Source organism: Panthera leo, chromosome B1 (genome assembly GCF_018350215.1).
Source record: "Panthera leo isolate Ple1 chromosome B1, P.leo_Ple1_pat1.1, whole genome shotgun sequence".
Lineage (NCBI taxonomy): Eukaryota > Metazoa > Chordata > Mammalia > Carnivora > Felidae > Panthera > Panthera leo.
Window position 1 is genome coordinate 137117383 of NC_056682.1, and position 16608 is coordinate 137133990.

Below are 16608 nucleotides of genomic sequence, written 5' to 3' on the forward strand. Positions count from 1 at the left end.
CTGAAGGCAGGCCACACGCTCCTTCCCTTTGCTTCAGAGACCACCAGGAAATTCTTACCTTCTCTGGTTGTTGGAGTCACTTCAGAATCACTGCTGTATGTGTCCATGGAACAATGGCCAGCATCTCTTCTCCAAGGAGCAAGTGGAGTAGGGAGTCTGTTCTTCTGTGTTCCAAGCAGGAATTCAGTCTTATAATTTCCTTTAATTCTTTTTAGTACTGCTGAGATCAGTCTGTAGTGGTTAGTATAACTTAACCAAATAAAACTGAAGTAACTGAAGAGACTCAGAACAGGAAGTAAGTTCAAATTAGGTATCCGATGTCACTGCTTCTATAATTCATGGTCATGTACTCTTTTTGTATGACAACTTTATTGAGATAGAAGTTGTGTTGACTATAGCATCCACCCTTGTTAAGCATACAGTGTAGTGGTTTTTAGTGTATTGAGAGAGATGCAGTCATCACCACTGATCAAACACTTTCTGGAGGTCCCCCACTTACCCTACCCTTTCCCTTTGTCCCCTTGCTTGCAGGGGCCTGCTCTCTTTAGGTCAGAGAACTGTCTAATGTTCTTCCGGGACTCTCAGCCTTCTGTCTTCAGCCATCAGCCCTCCCAGCCTTTTTATCTAAGGAAGTGTGTTCTTTCTCTTTTGTTGTTAGATCCCATTATCTCAAGCTCTCTCTTTCAGACCAGGCTCTAGGCCTTTTTGCATAAATAAAACCTAACGGGCTATCCTTCCTATCTTCTTAAATCCCTTTTTTAGACTGTGGAAATGGCAGGAAGCAATTTGAAAGGTTGTACTTCTTTTGGTCCAAACATACAGGTCTAGTGCCAGCCTCTCTCGTCCATTTCATCATAGTTTGTCTCTATGTCAGGGTTCATCTTCCCTTCAAATCATCTCACCCTTGAGGTTTTCCATCTGGTTGCTGTCCTTTTTCTGGCCACTTGGAAGCTTCACACTGACTTACATTTTCTTCCCCAATAACGTGCAATTTCTGCCCTCTCTTGGGTGGTTCCTTTCACTTTCACCTTCTCTTTTGCAGTTGCTCTCTCCTGTCCGTCCCCAGCTGTGTCATCCCAAGTAGACCCTCAGTTTGTGCACTCTTCTAACTTTCCTTGTTTTGTGGAACTCCATTCTGTTTTATACACTGTGGCCAAATACAGTTTCTTTTTGTGCTATTCCAAGTAATATTTCTGTACTTCAAAATCCTCAGAAACTTCTCATCGCCTACTGAATTAAAAATGCAGATTAAATATGTAGATTTCTACCCTAACGTTAAAGACCTGTGCTTGCCTACTTTAACCCTAGGTTCCAACCAGACTGGTCTGTTCACTAACATTTTGTGAAATGCTTTGCTGCTTCCCAGCATCAGGCCTCCACTGCTCATGCTTCTACCTCTTCATGGAATGTCCTGCTCCAACTTGTGTGCCCTCTCTGCAACCTGACCATTGATCACGACCCACCTCGGACACAATGCCTGCCATGCATTCTTTCAGTATTCCATATCCTCTGCCAGTCATACATTCTGTCTCCCTCGGATTCTGCAGCACTTTCTCTTTTTTAATCATGTTTATTTTATTTGGTATATGTCTCATCTGCTCTACTGGAGTGTAACCTCTTTGAGCAAGTGTCTGTATACTTTAGTTTCCCCGGAACACTGTCTACAATGCCATTTATAGAGTAATGTTGGTTGTAATAACAATAATCACATTTATTGAGCAACTAACACTTATTGAGCACTTACTATTTGTTGGACACTGTTCTAATAAATGTTCATAGATTAACATATTTAATCTTTATACTCTGTAACGGAGGTACTATCCCCATGTTGTAGATGGAGTACAGGCAAAGAGAGTTAGAAAGCAGCAGAATTGGGATTTGAACCCCCAAGGGTGTTATGACTTAAGAGACCATCTTCTTAACCTTCATGCTGTGCTGCCTTTTAGTAGGTACTCTGTAAATAATGTATTATACTATAAAAATGATATCTTCTCTGGTTTCGGTACAAACATGGCAATTAGAATACAGAACAGCATTGTGACTCAAGCTCCTGAATGGCAGTTTTTTAAAATTTATACAACATTTCATCTGACTGGCTTTACTAGGGAATGTTTAAATCACCTGAGTACAGATTGAAATATTTTCAGTAGACTGTCTTGAATGACGAACATTCCCTTAGCAGGCGGATAGACTGGAGCTCCCTGAGATATACGGTCCTTGGTAGATGGGCTAAGGAATTTTGAAAAGGTAACTATCTTGATTAAAGAGTGCTCTAGACAGGAAATAAATGAAATTCTTTAAGCTCTTTTATCAGGATATCTTGAGAGAACTAAGTATCTTAAATGTTTCAAGCACTATTTTCTGAAAATAAATTGTGCTTCCTCCCCTTTTTCTCAAAAGCAAAGCCAGTGGTTGTTAATACCACTCCCGTGCGGATGTCAGTTCCTCTTGTCTCCGCGCAGACTGTCAAACAGGTGAGTGTCACAGAACTTGTCTTCCCAGTCTCTCCCAAACAGACAATTCAGTTTTACAATTGAAAGTTAAGATTCACGTACAAGAGATATATGCTGAATGGAGAGGCTGTAAAATTTACTTTTGTAAATTCCTCTTTTTTTAAGGTTGTTCCCAAACCGATCAATCCCACTTCACAAATAGTTACCACCAGCCAGCCACAGCAGCGGCTCATCATGCCTGCCACACCACTGCCACAGATCCAGCCAAACCTCACTAACCTGCCACCAGGCACTGTGCTGGCCCCGGCTCCGGGGACAGGGAATGTGGGCTACGCAGTGCTTCCAGCTCAGTATGTTACTCAGGTATGAGAAAAAAATGGAGTCGTCGCATTTCAGAAAGGATGATTTGGTCTAAGATGTGCAGTCCTATCACATTCTGAAACTACTCAAAAACATCTTACTCAGTATGAAAATGCCTCTTTCTAAAATCTTAAGATGCTAACAAAAACTTCTGAATTTATTTATGTATCTCTAGCGTTTAGAAATGGCACAAGTCACATATGCAAGTCAGACACTTAGGGACTGAGAGCAGCTTGGGAAGAGGGCAAGACTATGTAGATCGAAGAGAAGTTGAAGTTGAAGTTGGTGGAGTCCAAGTGCATTTAGAGAACATTGCCACTGTGATCCAGCTCTTCCTCACATATGAGTAGGATGCCACTGACTTGCTCCTGGAAAGTAGACCGTGAGATACATTTCTAGGTGACTCATCTTTAGTGACCTGTCCAGATACTCTCATCTGGTCATCTTTAGAGTTAAAACCATGTATTATCTAACTGGCTGGTGAGGGTTAGGAGTGCTGCTTCTAGGAAGCAGATAGAAGTTTTCTTTTTCACGTAAGAATCCAGCAAATTAGCACCATGTTCTAAGCTGCTGAGTTGATCTACACAGATTATAAGAGAGAAAAGAAACCTGTGTACTTTAATGAAATGTACTATGGAGTATGCTAATGTGACCACTGATTAGAAAATGAATGTCTAGTATTTTTGTCTCCAGCATCTCTTTTCTTGTATAGAAATCAATGTAAAATAGAAACTTATTGCTCACGTAACTTCTCATTCCCTATAACTTATAATGTGATGAATGATCAGTATAGTGCTTATTTTATTTACAAGTAGACACTTGTGTTTTTCTAGCCAATACAAATTAATACTTAATATTTTTGAGTCATTCATCCAGAATTTCTTAATCCTGATATGCTTACTCCTCTATGAAAAGTTTCTTGTGTTTGTACCATGTAGTACTTTAAAATGTTCACGTTGTTTTCACCTCTGGTATTAGTTTGGGCCTTTAGAAGAGCTCCATGAAGTAGTGTGTATGAAATTCTCCATACTGTTTTTCCTGTTTTAGTGGATGAATTTGTGTTCCTTATTGATCATTATATCTGAGAGTATTGTGCATTTTTGTAAATATGGTCTAAAACTACCTTTCTTTCTATGTAGCTACAGCAGTCTTCATATGTGTCTATAGCAAGCAACTCAAACTTCACCGGAACACCTGGTATCCAGACCCAGGCAAGGCTTCCATTCAATGGGTGAGTCTTTTGAAAATATGTAAGTGAAGTTGTTGGATCAGGTTAAATGCAACATTAAATATATGTATTTCAAAACATCATAAGATATTTTTTCCTCAAAGCCATGTGAGCACGCCTCTATAGAACTTTTTATTTTGAGATGCTTTAAACAGAAAAGTTACAGGAGGAGAGAATTCCCAAATGTCTTTTACTCAGATTCATCAGTTTTGCCACATATTCTCTCTTTCTTTTCTTTCTCTCTCTCATCCTGAATATGTTTTTAAAAATGATATTAACTAGTTTTCAAATTGTTTATGTTAGGTCCTTTCCTTTTTCGTTGTTGTTATTAATCTGTTTTTTAATCTGTGAATTGCTTCCTTTGCAATATTGGTTTAGAAGCGGTGCTTAGTTAATTGCATGGGACCAGTCCACCTCTTTCCACTTGCAACCCTGTATACCCCTTTCCCCTCATTGCTTTTATAATTGAATCCCAAAAGTTTTGAGCAGATTTCAGCTCTAGTTCTCTCAGAAGGAGAGTTTTTTTGTGGAGTGTTCTTTAGAAGCTATTCATAACCTCCTTCTTAAAAATTCCCTGTCTTGACTCTACAACTTGCTTTTGAATTTGATGTGAAGGGACAACATAGAGATGGATTATTAGAGATGGATACATTTGTTAAAGCTTTATTTTAGGAGGAATTTGCAGAGACATTTCCAATTTGCATAGTTATCTTTAATTGATTAAAATCTGTATCTTTTTTTTTGTATCTGTGTAGCATAATACCATCAGAGTCTGCCAGTCGGCCCAGGAAGCCCTGTAATTGTACAAAATCGCTGTGTTTGAAATTGTAAGTCTTTTTGCTACTATTTCTTCATTGGATATAACTGAAAATACTTTTATTTTTTATTTTTATTTATTTTTATTTTTTTTTTAATGTTTATTTATTTTTGAGACAGAGAGAGACAGAGCATGAATGGGGGAGGGGCAGAGAGAGAGGGAGACACAGAATCGGAAGCAGGCTCCAGGCTCTGAGCCATCAGCCCAGAGCCCGACGCAGGGCTCGAACTCACGAACTGTGAGATCGTGACCTGAGCTGAAGTCGGACGCTCAACTGACTGAGCCACCCAGACGCCCCCTGAAAATACTTTTAAAAGTAAATGGAGTTAAATAAAAATTCTTAACCAGTTTCATAAGTCCAAGTAATTTAAATAAACGTGCAAGTGAATGAGCACTTATGATGGTGTAAAAATACTGTTTCATACATTCAGAAGTTATTTTATAGTCTTTAACATAGATGAGGCACTGGAGTAGGAATTTAGGGACACAGCAGCATGAGACAGACCTAGTCTCTTTTGTTAATAATAATAAATTTGATTATATTTATGACCTTTATATTTGGTCTCCTAAGTGAGGTGATACTCTGAGTAGCTTCAAAAATTGTTGGATGGGGGCACCTGGGTGGCTCAATGAGTTAAGCATCTGACTTCGGCTCAGGTCGTGATCATACAGTTCATGAGTTCGAACCCCACATCAGGCTCTCTGCTGTCAGCGTGGATTCTCTGTCTCCCTCTCTTTCTGCCCCTCCCCTGCTCGCACACACTCTCTCTCAAAAATAAAAAAATAAACATTTAAAAAGAATTTGTTGGATGATTAATTTGCATATTAGGTCTGAACCAATAGATCTGACATGAAACACTTAAGTGAAAAGCACTGGTCATGTAAGTGGTTTAAAATCCCAGGAAGCATAACTGTAGTTCAAGTAAGCAGATTGCACTACTGGAATATAGCTCATGTGTTTCCTTTTTAATAATTTTGAAATAACTTACTTTGGGTTCACATAAAATCACATAGCTGTTGTGTTGACAGCAGTTACTACTGGAACTAAGTTTCTAAACCAAAATTCTAGGAGCCAGTGACTTTAATTTTGAGGCTGATCAACGTGGTTGACAGTCAGTAAAAATAAACTCTGTAAGTAGGTGGCTCTGCATATATAATGCTTTTAATCAGATAATTTCTAGTTTTATGTATTTTAACAATGACTTTTCTGGGATGCCTGAGTGGCTCATTCGGTTAAATGTCCAACTCTTGATTTTTGACTCAGGACACAATCTCACAGTTCATGGGTTTGAGCCCTGTGTTGGGCTCTGTGCTGACAGCATGGAGCCTGCTTGGGATTTTTTTCCTCTCCCTCTCTCTCTCTGCCCCTCTCCCTACTCTTGCTTGCTCTCTTAAAATAAATAAACAATAAAAAAAAAAACAAACAATTACTTTTTTATGTGACTTGCACTGATTTTTGTATTCCAGATATTGTGATTGCTTTGCAAATGGTGAATTTTGCAACAACTGCAACTGTACTAATTGTTATAATAATTTGGAACATGAAAATGAAAGGCAAAAAGCAATAAAGGTGATTACTTTTTATTTTATTTGACTGACAGAAATTTCCAGTTTCACCTGATTTTTGTAGAACTTGGTTCCTTTACAATGAAAATTAGTTCCTTTTGCTGTATTTAATCTAATGTGATTGAGCTTCGGTTGATATTTGATCTGTTTTAATAGGCATGCCTTGACAGAAATCCAGAAGCTTTTAAACCTAAGATAGGGAAAGGAAAGGAGGGAGAATCAGATCGACGTCACAGCAAAGGATGTAATTGCAAACGATCAGGATGTCTTAAAAACTACTGTGAATGCTATGAGGTGAGATGCTGGTTGGGGAACATAATCTAACCATTTTTTTGAAAATAACTTTAGAAAGGGTATATTGTAAAAATTTACTTACAAATTGGGAAATTATTCTGCTATCGCAGTTTGAAAATATGCACAGTCGTTGCAAGGCCCCTAGTTTGAGGAAGACCTTCTGGCCTCCCAAGCAGGGCTTCAGAGGAACAATACCTTGGTCTTGTCATTATGGCTTTGGGACTCATTACCTGATTACCACTTCATAACTTCTTGATCATTATACCTGGAAGTGTGTAAATCAGAGCAACAATTTATTGATTTTTAGTAAAAATAACATCAGGGGGCGCCTGGGTGGCCCAGTCGGTTGGGCGTCTGACTTGAACTCAGGTCATGATCTCATGGTTCGTAAGTTCGAGCCCCGCATTGGGCTCTGTGCTGACAGCTCAGAGCCTGGAGCCTGCTTCGGGTTCTGTGTCTTCCTCTCTCTCAGCCCCTTCCCTGCTCTCTCTCTCTCTCTCTCTCTCTCTCTCTCTCTCAAAAATAAGTAAACATTAAAAAAAAAACTTTTTGGGGGTGCCTGAGTGGCTCAGTTGGTTGGGCGTCCAACTTCAGCTCAGGTCATGATCTCACGGTCCGGTCTGTGAGCTCGAGCCCCACGTTGGACTCTGTGCTGACAGCTCAGAGCCTGAAGCCTGCTTCAGATTGTGTCTCCCTCTTTCCCTGCACCTCCCTCACTCAAACTTTGTGTCTCTCTCTCTCTCTCTCAAAAATAAATAAACATTAAAAAAAAATAAATAAAAATTTTTTTAAATAACATCAAAGTGGATTGGAAACTAGCAGTTGTCTTTAATGGAAGAGTAGTGCTACCAACTGTCCCCCTGGGCTTTTGAAAATATATGTGGTTACAAAATAGTCTGCATTCCACGGGCAGTCCTGAAAGTGAAGATTTATCTTGCCCAACATGCCTATAGTGCCTTGTTGAAGAACAGTGCTCTTTGGAAAACTGAATTATGTTACGAAGTTTGCTTTCTGAGCATAAAAATAGGAAAGAAACATGAAATATTGCTGGTTGAGGTTATTGGTCATTGTGAAGTGATTGCATCCATTTTTGCTACTGACCATGATTAGTCAGGCATCTTTGACAGGTGCTATTTATTTTATTTTTAAATGCTATTTAAATCATCCCCTTCTTGCTATAGACAAAGTACTACATAACTACATAATAAACATTGTTTTTATTTTCAAAGCTTAAATAGAATAATCTATTCATGCCCAAGATGAACCCTGTGTTAGTGTATTTGCTTTTTTGGTGTACCTGAAACTCTTCACTGACAATCTTTGGAATTGAGTCATCCCTACAGTTAGCTGGCTCTTCTCATCTATTAGATTTTCATACTTTCAGATTTCATATTCAGAAGGATACCTTATTTTTTGTTTTGGCAGAAGCCCTGGCGTTGTACTTGGTAAAGCAATACCAAGGACGGCATTCTCCCCTCATAAGGTTGCTCTGCTTTAGGAGTGTGTGCCTGCCATTCAGTACCCCTTCCCATTCAAAATGTGTCACAGTAAAGATTATGTGTGCTGTATTCCCTATGTAATGAATTCGTAATTCACCTGTGTTAGAAGTCAAATACTCCTTCTAAGAAGTATAGTAAGGTAACCTCTTGTTGGTCCTAAAGTCAAAATGAATGAAAATTGTGTATAATTAAGAGTATTTTGAAAGTGTCTTAAATAATGTTTTAGAGTCCAACAAGTCAGTTTTTTTATCCTTTTTTTATCCTGAATTTTTATTTGAATTAAAAAAATTTTTTTTAAGTTTATTCGTTTTTGAGAGACAGAGAGCAAGCAGGGGTGGGGCAGAGAGAGAGGGAGACACAGAATCTGAAGCAGGCTCCAGGCTTTGAGCTGTTAGCACAGAGCCCGACATGGGGCTTGAACTCACAGAATGTGAGATCAGACCTGAGCCAAAGTTGGATGCTCAACCAACTGAGCCACCCAGGTGCCTCTGGACTCCTTTATTTGAACACATGATGAAATAGGTGGCATCTGTTCATAAACCATGTCATACAAAATTTGTCATGGATATTTAAAAAATGTAAGAATAGCATATTCTTATTATCAAACCAAGTCCACAAAAAGAGACAAAATGGAAATTGATGTAAAGCTGGGTCAGAAGGGCAAAGAAGCCCTTCCATGCATATGGCATTGAACGGTCTGTACATGCTAGGCATATGATAAACATACAAGAACTAACAATTATATATTTATAGAGAGAGAATTTATAGAAATAGAAAAGCTGGTTGAAGTATACTAAAAGAGAGAAAGCTGCCCAGTTATAAAAATCCTTGACTTTCAGAACACACATAGTGTCTAATAACTAACTTGTCACTCTCAAAGACCAAGAAATGGAAGAACTGGAATGCACTAATCTAGGACTAGCAGTGGCTGATTCGCCCCTTGTGAATTGGTTGTGATATTGTCTGACAGTTTGTGTGTTCATTTGTTGGTCTTTTGAATTGAATTGGCTTTTTTTGGTCCAGTTAGTCTGCATCTGGATAACACATGCCTGTTCCTTTCACTCACCTTTCAAGGCTTGTTGAGTGGAGATGTGAGCGTCCACATTTTTTAAATGGCTGTGCCTTGTAACCTTTTTTCCTCTCCTTGTTTTTGACCACAAGGGAAGTTGAATCAGCAAAGCTAAACGGATACTCTGTCATTCTAATTTCTTCTTCCTAAGTTCCTGTTAGATTATTAGTACCTTTCTTACAGTTCTTCATACTTAATCCAAATTATCGTTATTGGTGTGTCTTTTTCACCCTTGATATCAGGGATTTTATCTCTTCATCATTAGATACTTATTAAGTGTAGCTTAACTCCATTAACCCAGAATGTATATCCATTTTGTTCCCTTGGTAAAGAGAATTTATTTGTGTATTGTAAGAAAGGAGCAGGGTTAAATGTGTTCGTCATAATACGATTTGTTTGTCTTGCTAGGTGCTGTAGAGAGAAAGGGCAGTTGGTATGTTTCTTTAAATTGACATGCGTTCACTGAAGAAACTGCATCCAACAAAAGATACTCAAATTTACTAGGCTTGGGAAATGTCAATGACGGAACAATGAGATCTCACTTCACCTCTTTCCCCCAGATTGCTAAATATTAAAAAGAGCTAGAATATACACTGTTGGAGGGAATGTGGGAAAGGCTTCTTTCATACATTGCTGATGAGATGTGAGGTGTTACAGCCTTTTGTAAAGACAGTCTGCCCACATCTATTAAAATACACATACCCTTTGGCCAGTGAGCCCAATTCTAGAAATGTAGCTCATAGAAATAAAAGCATATATATGTATATATATATAAAATAATCTTTTATGCATTATTTGTAGTACTCAAGAACTGGTAACAAAATAAATGCCCAGCAACAGGCAAGTGAATGCCCAAATAAAAGGTGGCACATCTATACCAGAGATTAATACTCAGACATTAAATAGAATGAATTCAGCCTATGCTAGATGACTTGGGGGGAGGGATTCCATGAGGTGTAGTGTGAGAAACGGAAGATGCAGAAAGTGGGGCATATGATTTTGTAAAACAAACTAAAAAAAAGATGTGTATTTGTTAGTTAAGATAGGTATATGTACATAAGGGCTGTGTTTTTCATAAATATATATGTTTTACACATTTTTACATACAAGGACACACTGGTTTAATATGGACTATGGAAGGATTTGGGGACGCTGGAGAAGGGGATTCAGGGAGGGAGATTATGGAGATTATCCATAATAAAAATAGCATCTATGAAATTCCTTTCATGTGATAATTGTGTGTTTGCATGAGTGGGAAATGATCAACACGTTGAGGTGTTTGGATTCCAGATAACTTATTTTTTTAATATTGTATCATTCATATTCTTTATAAAGAACACACGTTAATCATATCAGGAGGAAAACCTTTAGCGGGGGAAGAAATGATGTGGAAGCACTCAAAAACAAACACTGTGTAGCCGCTCTTGGACTTAAATATTTGACCTGTCCACGTGTACGTAGCCCATTGAGTGTCAGGAAGAGAGGTTTCCATTGTATCTTATGTCATTTGAGCAGTTAGTTCTGTTGTCTGTTGATTTGATTAGAGTCTACTTAAGAGTAATGCTTTTTGGGTTTGATTTGGAAGCTTTTCTTTTGTAAATCTTTTAGGCAAAAATAATGTGTTCCTCAATATGCAAATGTGTTGGCTGTAAGAATTTTGAAGAAAGCCCAGAACGAAAGACACTGATGCACTTGGCAGACGCAGCTGAAGTAAGGGTACAGCAACAGACGGCAGCGAAAACTAAGTTATCGTCTCAAATTTCGGACTTGCTTACTAGGCCAACGCCGGCTTTGAATAGTGGAGGAGGAAAGTAAGTCAGTATTTTAATGTCTTTTTATAGTATAACATCAGTATTATTTCTGGTAAAGTTTCTTCTTTTTGGACAAGGTTAAGTTCATGCTTTGCCTTGTTGCAAACCTCTTTTTGCATTGTCTTTCTATCTCTCGTTACTTGTAAAGGATTTTGAAGGTAATAGGAAAACCACTGTGAGATATAGTACACACTTCTAAAATGCTTTGTGCTTAATTCGATTTCTCTCCACTAAGATGAGGTAGTGATGTAATTTGACAAATCCCTAAGAAAACTGAATTTTTACACCTGTTCCTGGTAGTAGTATCATCCACACTTTTGCACATCCTTACCTTCTGTTGCCTTTTCCGTGCCCATGTAGCACTTTTCCCCATCCTACTGGGGCACCTTGTTTCACTGGACTGCTAAACTCTGGAGTAGGAAAGCTCGAGCTTTAAAGTTCGGCCGAGCTGAGTTTAAATACTGTGTGTGCTACGCAGTAGTTTGTGAATTCGACAAGCACTCCACCTCTCTAGGTCTCGGTTCTCTTGTCCTTCCCATCATCCTTACCAAGTGGCCACAAAGAATAAAGCATCGCTGTCCCAGTGTTTGGCAGGGTCCAATGCCGCACAGCTTGCTGGTGTGGATTTGTATCAGAGGGTTTAGTAGAGGTTAGCTTGCAGAATTATTAAATGCAGTGAGCCTTCCAGATGGTATATTATGTAAAATGCCTAAGTTGAAATAGGCTCCAATGCTTACAGAAATGCTTCTTTTTATACAAAATATTTCAGATAGCAATTCTGAAGAACTATTATACAGTGTTACTAACTATACAATATTAACGTTATTGTAATAGTATAATATTTTCTAATTTAAAGAGTTTTGCATTTTAAATATTTTTATACAACTGTACAGCAGCCCAAACCCTCAATTACTCTCTTGTCACAGTAGGTCTGAATTTCAGACTTCATTTGTTTTGCAGTTTCCTTCTGTCAGTGTCGTTGGTAACATTAGTGTCGTGGTTACGTTAGGTTGCCTGATTGGTCTCTGAAGGCTTTAAGACGTGGCTACATATAGCAAGCCTCAGGATGGATTGCTCTTATTTAATACTTAATAGTTGAGGTCTTTATGAATGAAACTCCATGTAGAGAACAGCATTTGGTTTCCCCACTGTTTTGTTTGTCATGATGGAAAAATGCAAAATTTTGGTGTGCTTTTTGTTTTGTGAACAATATATGGGACTCTGGGAAAGTACTTTATTGTTAGTGTTGTCCAGGAGATACTGCTTGCAGTGCTCAATTTTATTCATTCATTGAACAAATATTCATGGAGTGTTTCTATGTGTCAGGCAGTGTTCTAGGCTGTGAAGAAACAGCAATAAATAAAACAAAGACTGCACTCTGAAAACTAATTCACGAATTAGGAGTACTTTGTTATAGAATTATCCAATTGACATATAGAGTTAACATCTTTTAGTTAACCAGATAACCTTGTGTAGGTAATAAGACATGTATTTTATGTAAAATTATATTTTCTTATATGCAATAATAAAACAGGTCTAACTTTTTAAAGCTCTTTGGGCTGTGCTTGTGCTCACTGCACAAATTGTAATGTTCAGTGTGTTGGTGAGTCATGAACATGTTAACAGATATTCATGTGAAGTAATGTCATCCACTTTTGTTGTTATTCAACACCATCATCGTCTCTCTTTCTCTCTCAAAAAATCATTTCAGATTGCCATTTACATTTGTAACTAAGGAAGTAGCGGAAGCCACATGTAATTGCCTTCTTGCCCAGGCAGAGCAGGCAGACAAGAAGGGAAAATCAAAGGCAGCAGCCGAACGGATGATACTGGAGGAATTCGGACGATGTTTGATGAGCGTCATCAATTCTGCAGGCAAAGCAAAAAGTGACCCTTGTGCCATGAATTGCTAACTCTTGCACAAAAGACTGATAAATGGAACTGTACAGAAAATTGAAGGTCCAGGGACACTTGATTTTCTGGAAGATAATTTAACAATGATTGTACTGTTAATTCAGTCCTTGTGTGACCTGAAGTTATAATATTGAAAGAAGAAATTTTAAATGAGGAAATTAGTACATTTTAAATCTTAGTTAAATCTGTTTATGCCCCTTCTAAATTGGGTTTTTCTTTATTGTATTATATAGATTTTAATTTGCATGGGTTTCTTAAGAATTAGATGTTCTATCCATCTGATGCTATTGACAAAGGACATTTATAAATTAATATAATTTATAATGTATGGCGTTGTAGGACTTTGTTCCAGTAGAAAAAGCCAGAGAACCATTGGTATTACCCAGTCATTCTTTGGCACTAGACCTAAGCAGATAGAATGTCTACATAAACAAATTCTTATGAAACATATTCAAATGACATTTTTGTGTTTAGAAAAGCACTACCTTTTTAAGAAAAAAACTTTTTAGCACAGATTCTGGAATAATATCGTGTTGTCACTTTGGGAATGTCAGAAGGGGAAGTAATCCATAGGCATACTTTTAAAATTAAGAAGTTGTTTTTTAAGAAAAACTGTTAAGGGACAGGCAGTAGTTCTTGATAGGCAAGGTGTTTCTCTAAGAAAGAGTGACTAAGAAATGCTCTGGGATGTTTCCATTTTCTTTGAAGGAGGTGCTGTGTATTTGAAATGATATTAATAAATTGTCAAAGTGATTACTGGGTACTATTAAAAGTGAGAGGTGCATATGAATAGAACTTATTATGTAGTGATAATACAGAAACTTACATAATCATCAGGTATAAAATTTGACTTGGATGGAGAAATAAAGAACATTGAAGCTCTAATAAATGAATTGAGGGAAAGACTTTTCATCTATACAATTCTCTTTATAGACTTTTGAACTAAGAGGTCTCAATCCAGTGTAGGAGTCTTACTTGATTTACTGAAAGGGCCTCCTAACAAAGCTTTCAAAATTATAGTGGGACTTCTTTTTATAAGGGAAGCTTAAAATGGCATTATTTTTAGCCAGTGATTTGATAAGCTGAAGGTATGAGTGTTTTCTTATTATTACTAAAATAACCTAAATCATTTTCACAAATTCAAAATTCAAGAGCTTTATGAATTTAAGAGCCTGTAAGAGGACTCTGGATTTTATGACAAGAAAAACCATGTTGGAATTCAGGCATTTTGTTAGGTACCTTAATCCTCAGTAATTATTAGTATATGATTATTACATTTCCTACAAGGAATCTATAGTTGTATGTATTAAGTGTGTATATATGTTCATATGAACATGCAAGATATAGGCAATAGAAATTAAGTAATCCAAAAGAAGATTCCGTTATTCATTGAAGTATCTTCCTTTTGAAATTTGGATTTATAAAATTATAGTGCAGTAACTTTAAATGTAGATAGTGCAAACATTCTTAGCACCTCAATCTAGTATGTTTAATTAAAATTTGTATAAATGTAAATTAGTGTAAGAGGATAAAATATCTAATCAAGTTATTTTTCAAAAGATTACAATACCTTTTTGGTCTAAACCTAAACTTTGTTCATTTTGTACATACTCTGTGTTTAATTCTAATTGCACCTTTGTGATGTGTATTTATATACAGTGTGCAGAAAATGTTTGTGAAATTTGGATTACAATTGTAGATTATGTATGACGGCATTGCTTGAGAATGTTTTGCTTGTAAAAACTTGAAGGTGCAATCAAATGCTACTAGTTTTTCTGATTTTCAAGAAGCTATCTAAAGTATTAAGACTTTCCTTCCTGTGTAGTACTTACTAAGCAACTTTTTGTATTTAGGCATTTGCATCAAATTGCTGAACAAGATTAATATCCACATTAATTCAACAATTTTAAAAGACTATTTGGGGAGGGTTGGGTATATAATTTTTTTAGCTCTATTTACATCCCAAAGTAGAAAGATTAAATTTATATTTACTAGAGCTATTCAAAGAATACACTTTTCTATATTGTAAAAACAGGACAGCAAAGTAAATCATACAGAAAATAAACATTTATACTATTCTGTAAAAAAAAAAAAAAGTTTGTTTTTTTCTTTAAGAACACCCACTTTTAACCATTTAATGTACCAGAAAAGAAACTTAAAATATCTGATTTTAAGTAAATTTGACATTACTTCTGAAAGCACACAAATAATAAGTATAATTTTGCCCAATTATCATTAACCCAAAATTGCTTTGAAATTAAAATAGGCCTTTTTTCCACTGTGTAAAGGCAGAAACTCAGTCTACTCTTTCCTTTCTTTTTTGATGTTTTTCTTTCTTTTTTAATGTTTGGTGTTTTTATGGTGAGCACTTTTCTCAGTTTCCTTTTCTTTCAAGAACAAAAAGCAACCTGTAGGTCTTATCTGGGAAACAAAACCTTAATGTTGCAGGTAATAAAACAAGCAGAGCAGCGACTTTAGGGAGAGACTACTGCTTTAGCTTCCCAGTTCTTGGATTCAGACAACTAACATATTCTAAATCTTATGTCAAATGTGAATAAAAAAAATCTTTAGAAAAGTTTTCCACTTTTATTGTTCTGTAACAAACAGCTAAGAGAATACTTGTTATGTAAATGCAGCTTCAAATTAGGATCTCTACCATCATGTTGCATCCTTTTTCAGCATTTTCTGTAGAAATTCCGTAGCAGCAACCCAAAGGAGAAGGAAGCCAATCAGCTATAGAAAGAAAGCCTTTGCTATTGGAGTTATTTTCTACTGTGTCAATTACTTAAGGCTGTGTGTGTCTGTGTGTGTGTGTGTTTCCTTAATGCAGATTTTGTCATTATCTATAGACCAAACGTGAGGTTTTTATGATCCAAATGACTTTATAAAATGAAAGGTATAAGGGCTTTTTTTTTAATTATAATTTTTAAATAGTTTTATGAAAGCATTTAAGGCATTTTTTTTTTCCTCAAAAGCATTAAGAAAATATATTCAGGGTAATATTTACTATAAGGCCAGAGACATTTAACTCCCTGATTATATTATCAAATGAAGTCTAGCAATAGATAAAAAGAATGCATCATGACCAGGTTGGGTTTATCTCCGGAATAAAAAGTTGACAACATTCAAAAATAATCAATGTAACTCACTGCATGGATATAAAAAAGAAGTAAAACTGTATGATCGTAAAAGTTGCAGAGAACCTTTTGAATATACTAAAAACTACTGAACTTTAAAAGGGTTAATATTACAATATGTATATTATAGCTCAAATATTTTTCCAAAAAAGTTAAAAGGTACAGAAAAATTATGACAAAATTCAAGACCCACTTATGAGTGAAACGTGTGCGCACACACACACACACACACACACTCTTCAGCACACCAGGAAGAGAAAGGATTCTCAACCTGAAAAGACCATTTACTAAAAAGCCTACAGCTAATATCATATGAATGGTGAAGACTGTTTCCCCTGCTAGACTAGGAACAAGGCACTCCTACATTGTATTGGAGGTCACTGTATAGTAAGCAGGGGAGCACAGATAGGAAATAAGACAGTATCTACTGGTCAATGTGACTGCCTATATACAAAAGTCA

At 36.7% G+C, this 16608-nt stretch overlaps 1 protein-coding gene across 5 annotated transcripts in view; it reads left to right on the forward strand.

The window, feature by feature from the left end:
- Positions 1–15586, forward strand: part of LIN54 (lin-54 DREAM MuvB core complex component) — a 68435-nt gene extending 52849 nt beyond the window's left edge. For all 5 annotated transcript variants that reach the window (XM_042936035.1, XM_042936032.1, XM_042936037.1 and 2 more), the window contains 8 exons: positions 2401–2474; positions 2619–2816; positions 3953–4044; positions 4797–4868; positions 6326–6428; positions 6581–6718; positions 10895–11097; positions 12809–15586. In XM_042936035.1, coding sequence (XP_042791969.1) covers positions 2401–2474; positions 2619–2816; positions 3953–4044; positions 4797–4868; positions 6326–6428; positions 6581–6718; positions 10895–11097; positions 12809–13010 — 1082 coding nt within the window. In that variant the 3' untranslated portion in view covers positions 13011–15586. The remainder of the gene's footprint in view (positions 1–2400; positions 2475–2618; positions 2817–3952; positions 4045–4796; positions 4869–6325; positions 6429–6580; positions 6719–10894; positions 11098–12808) is intronic.
- The last annotated feature ends 1022 nt before the right edge of the window (positions 15587–16608 follow it).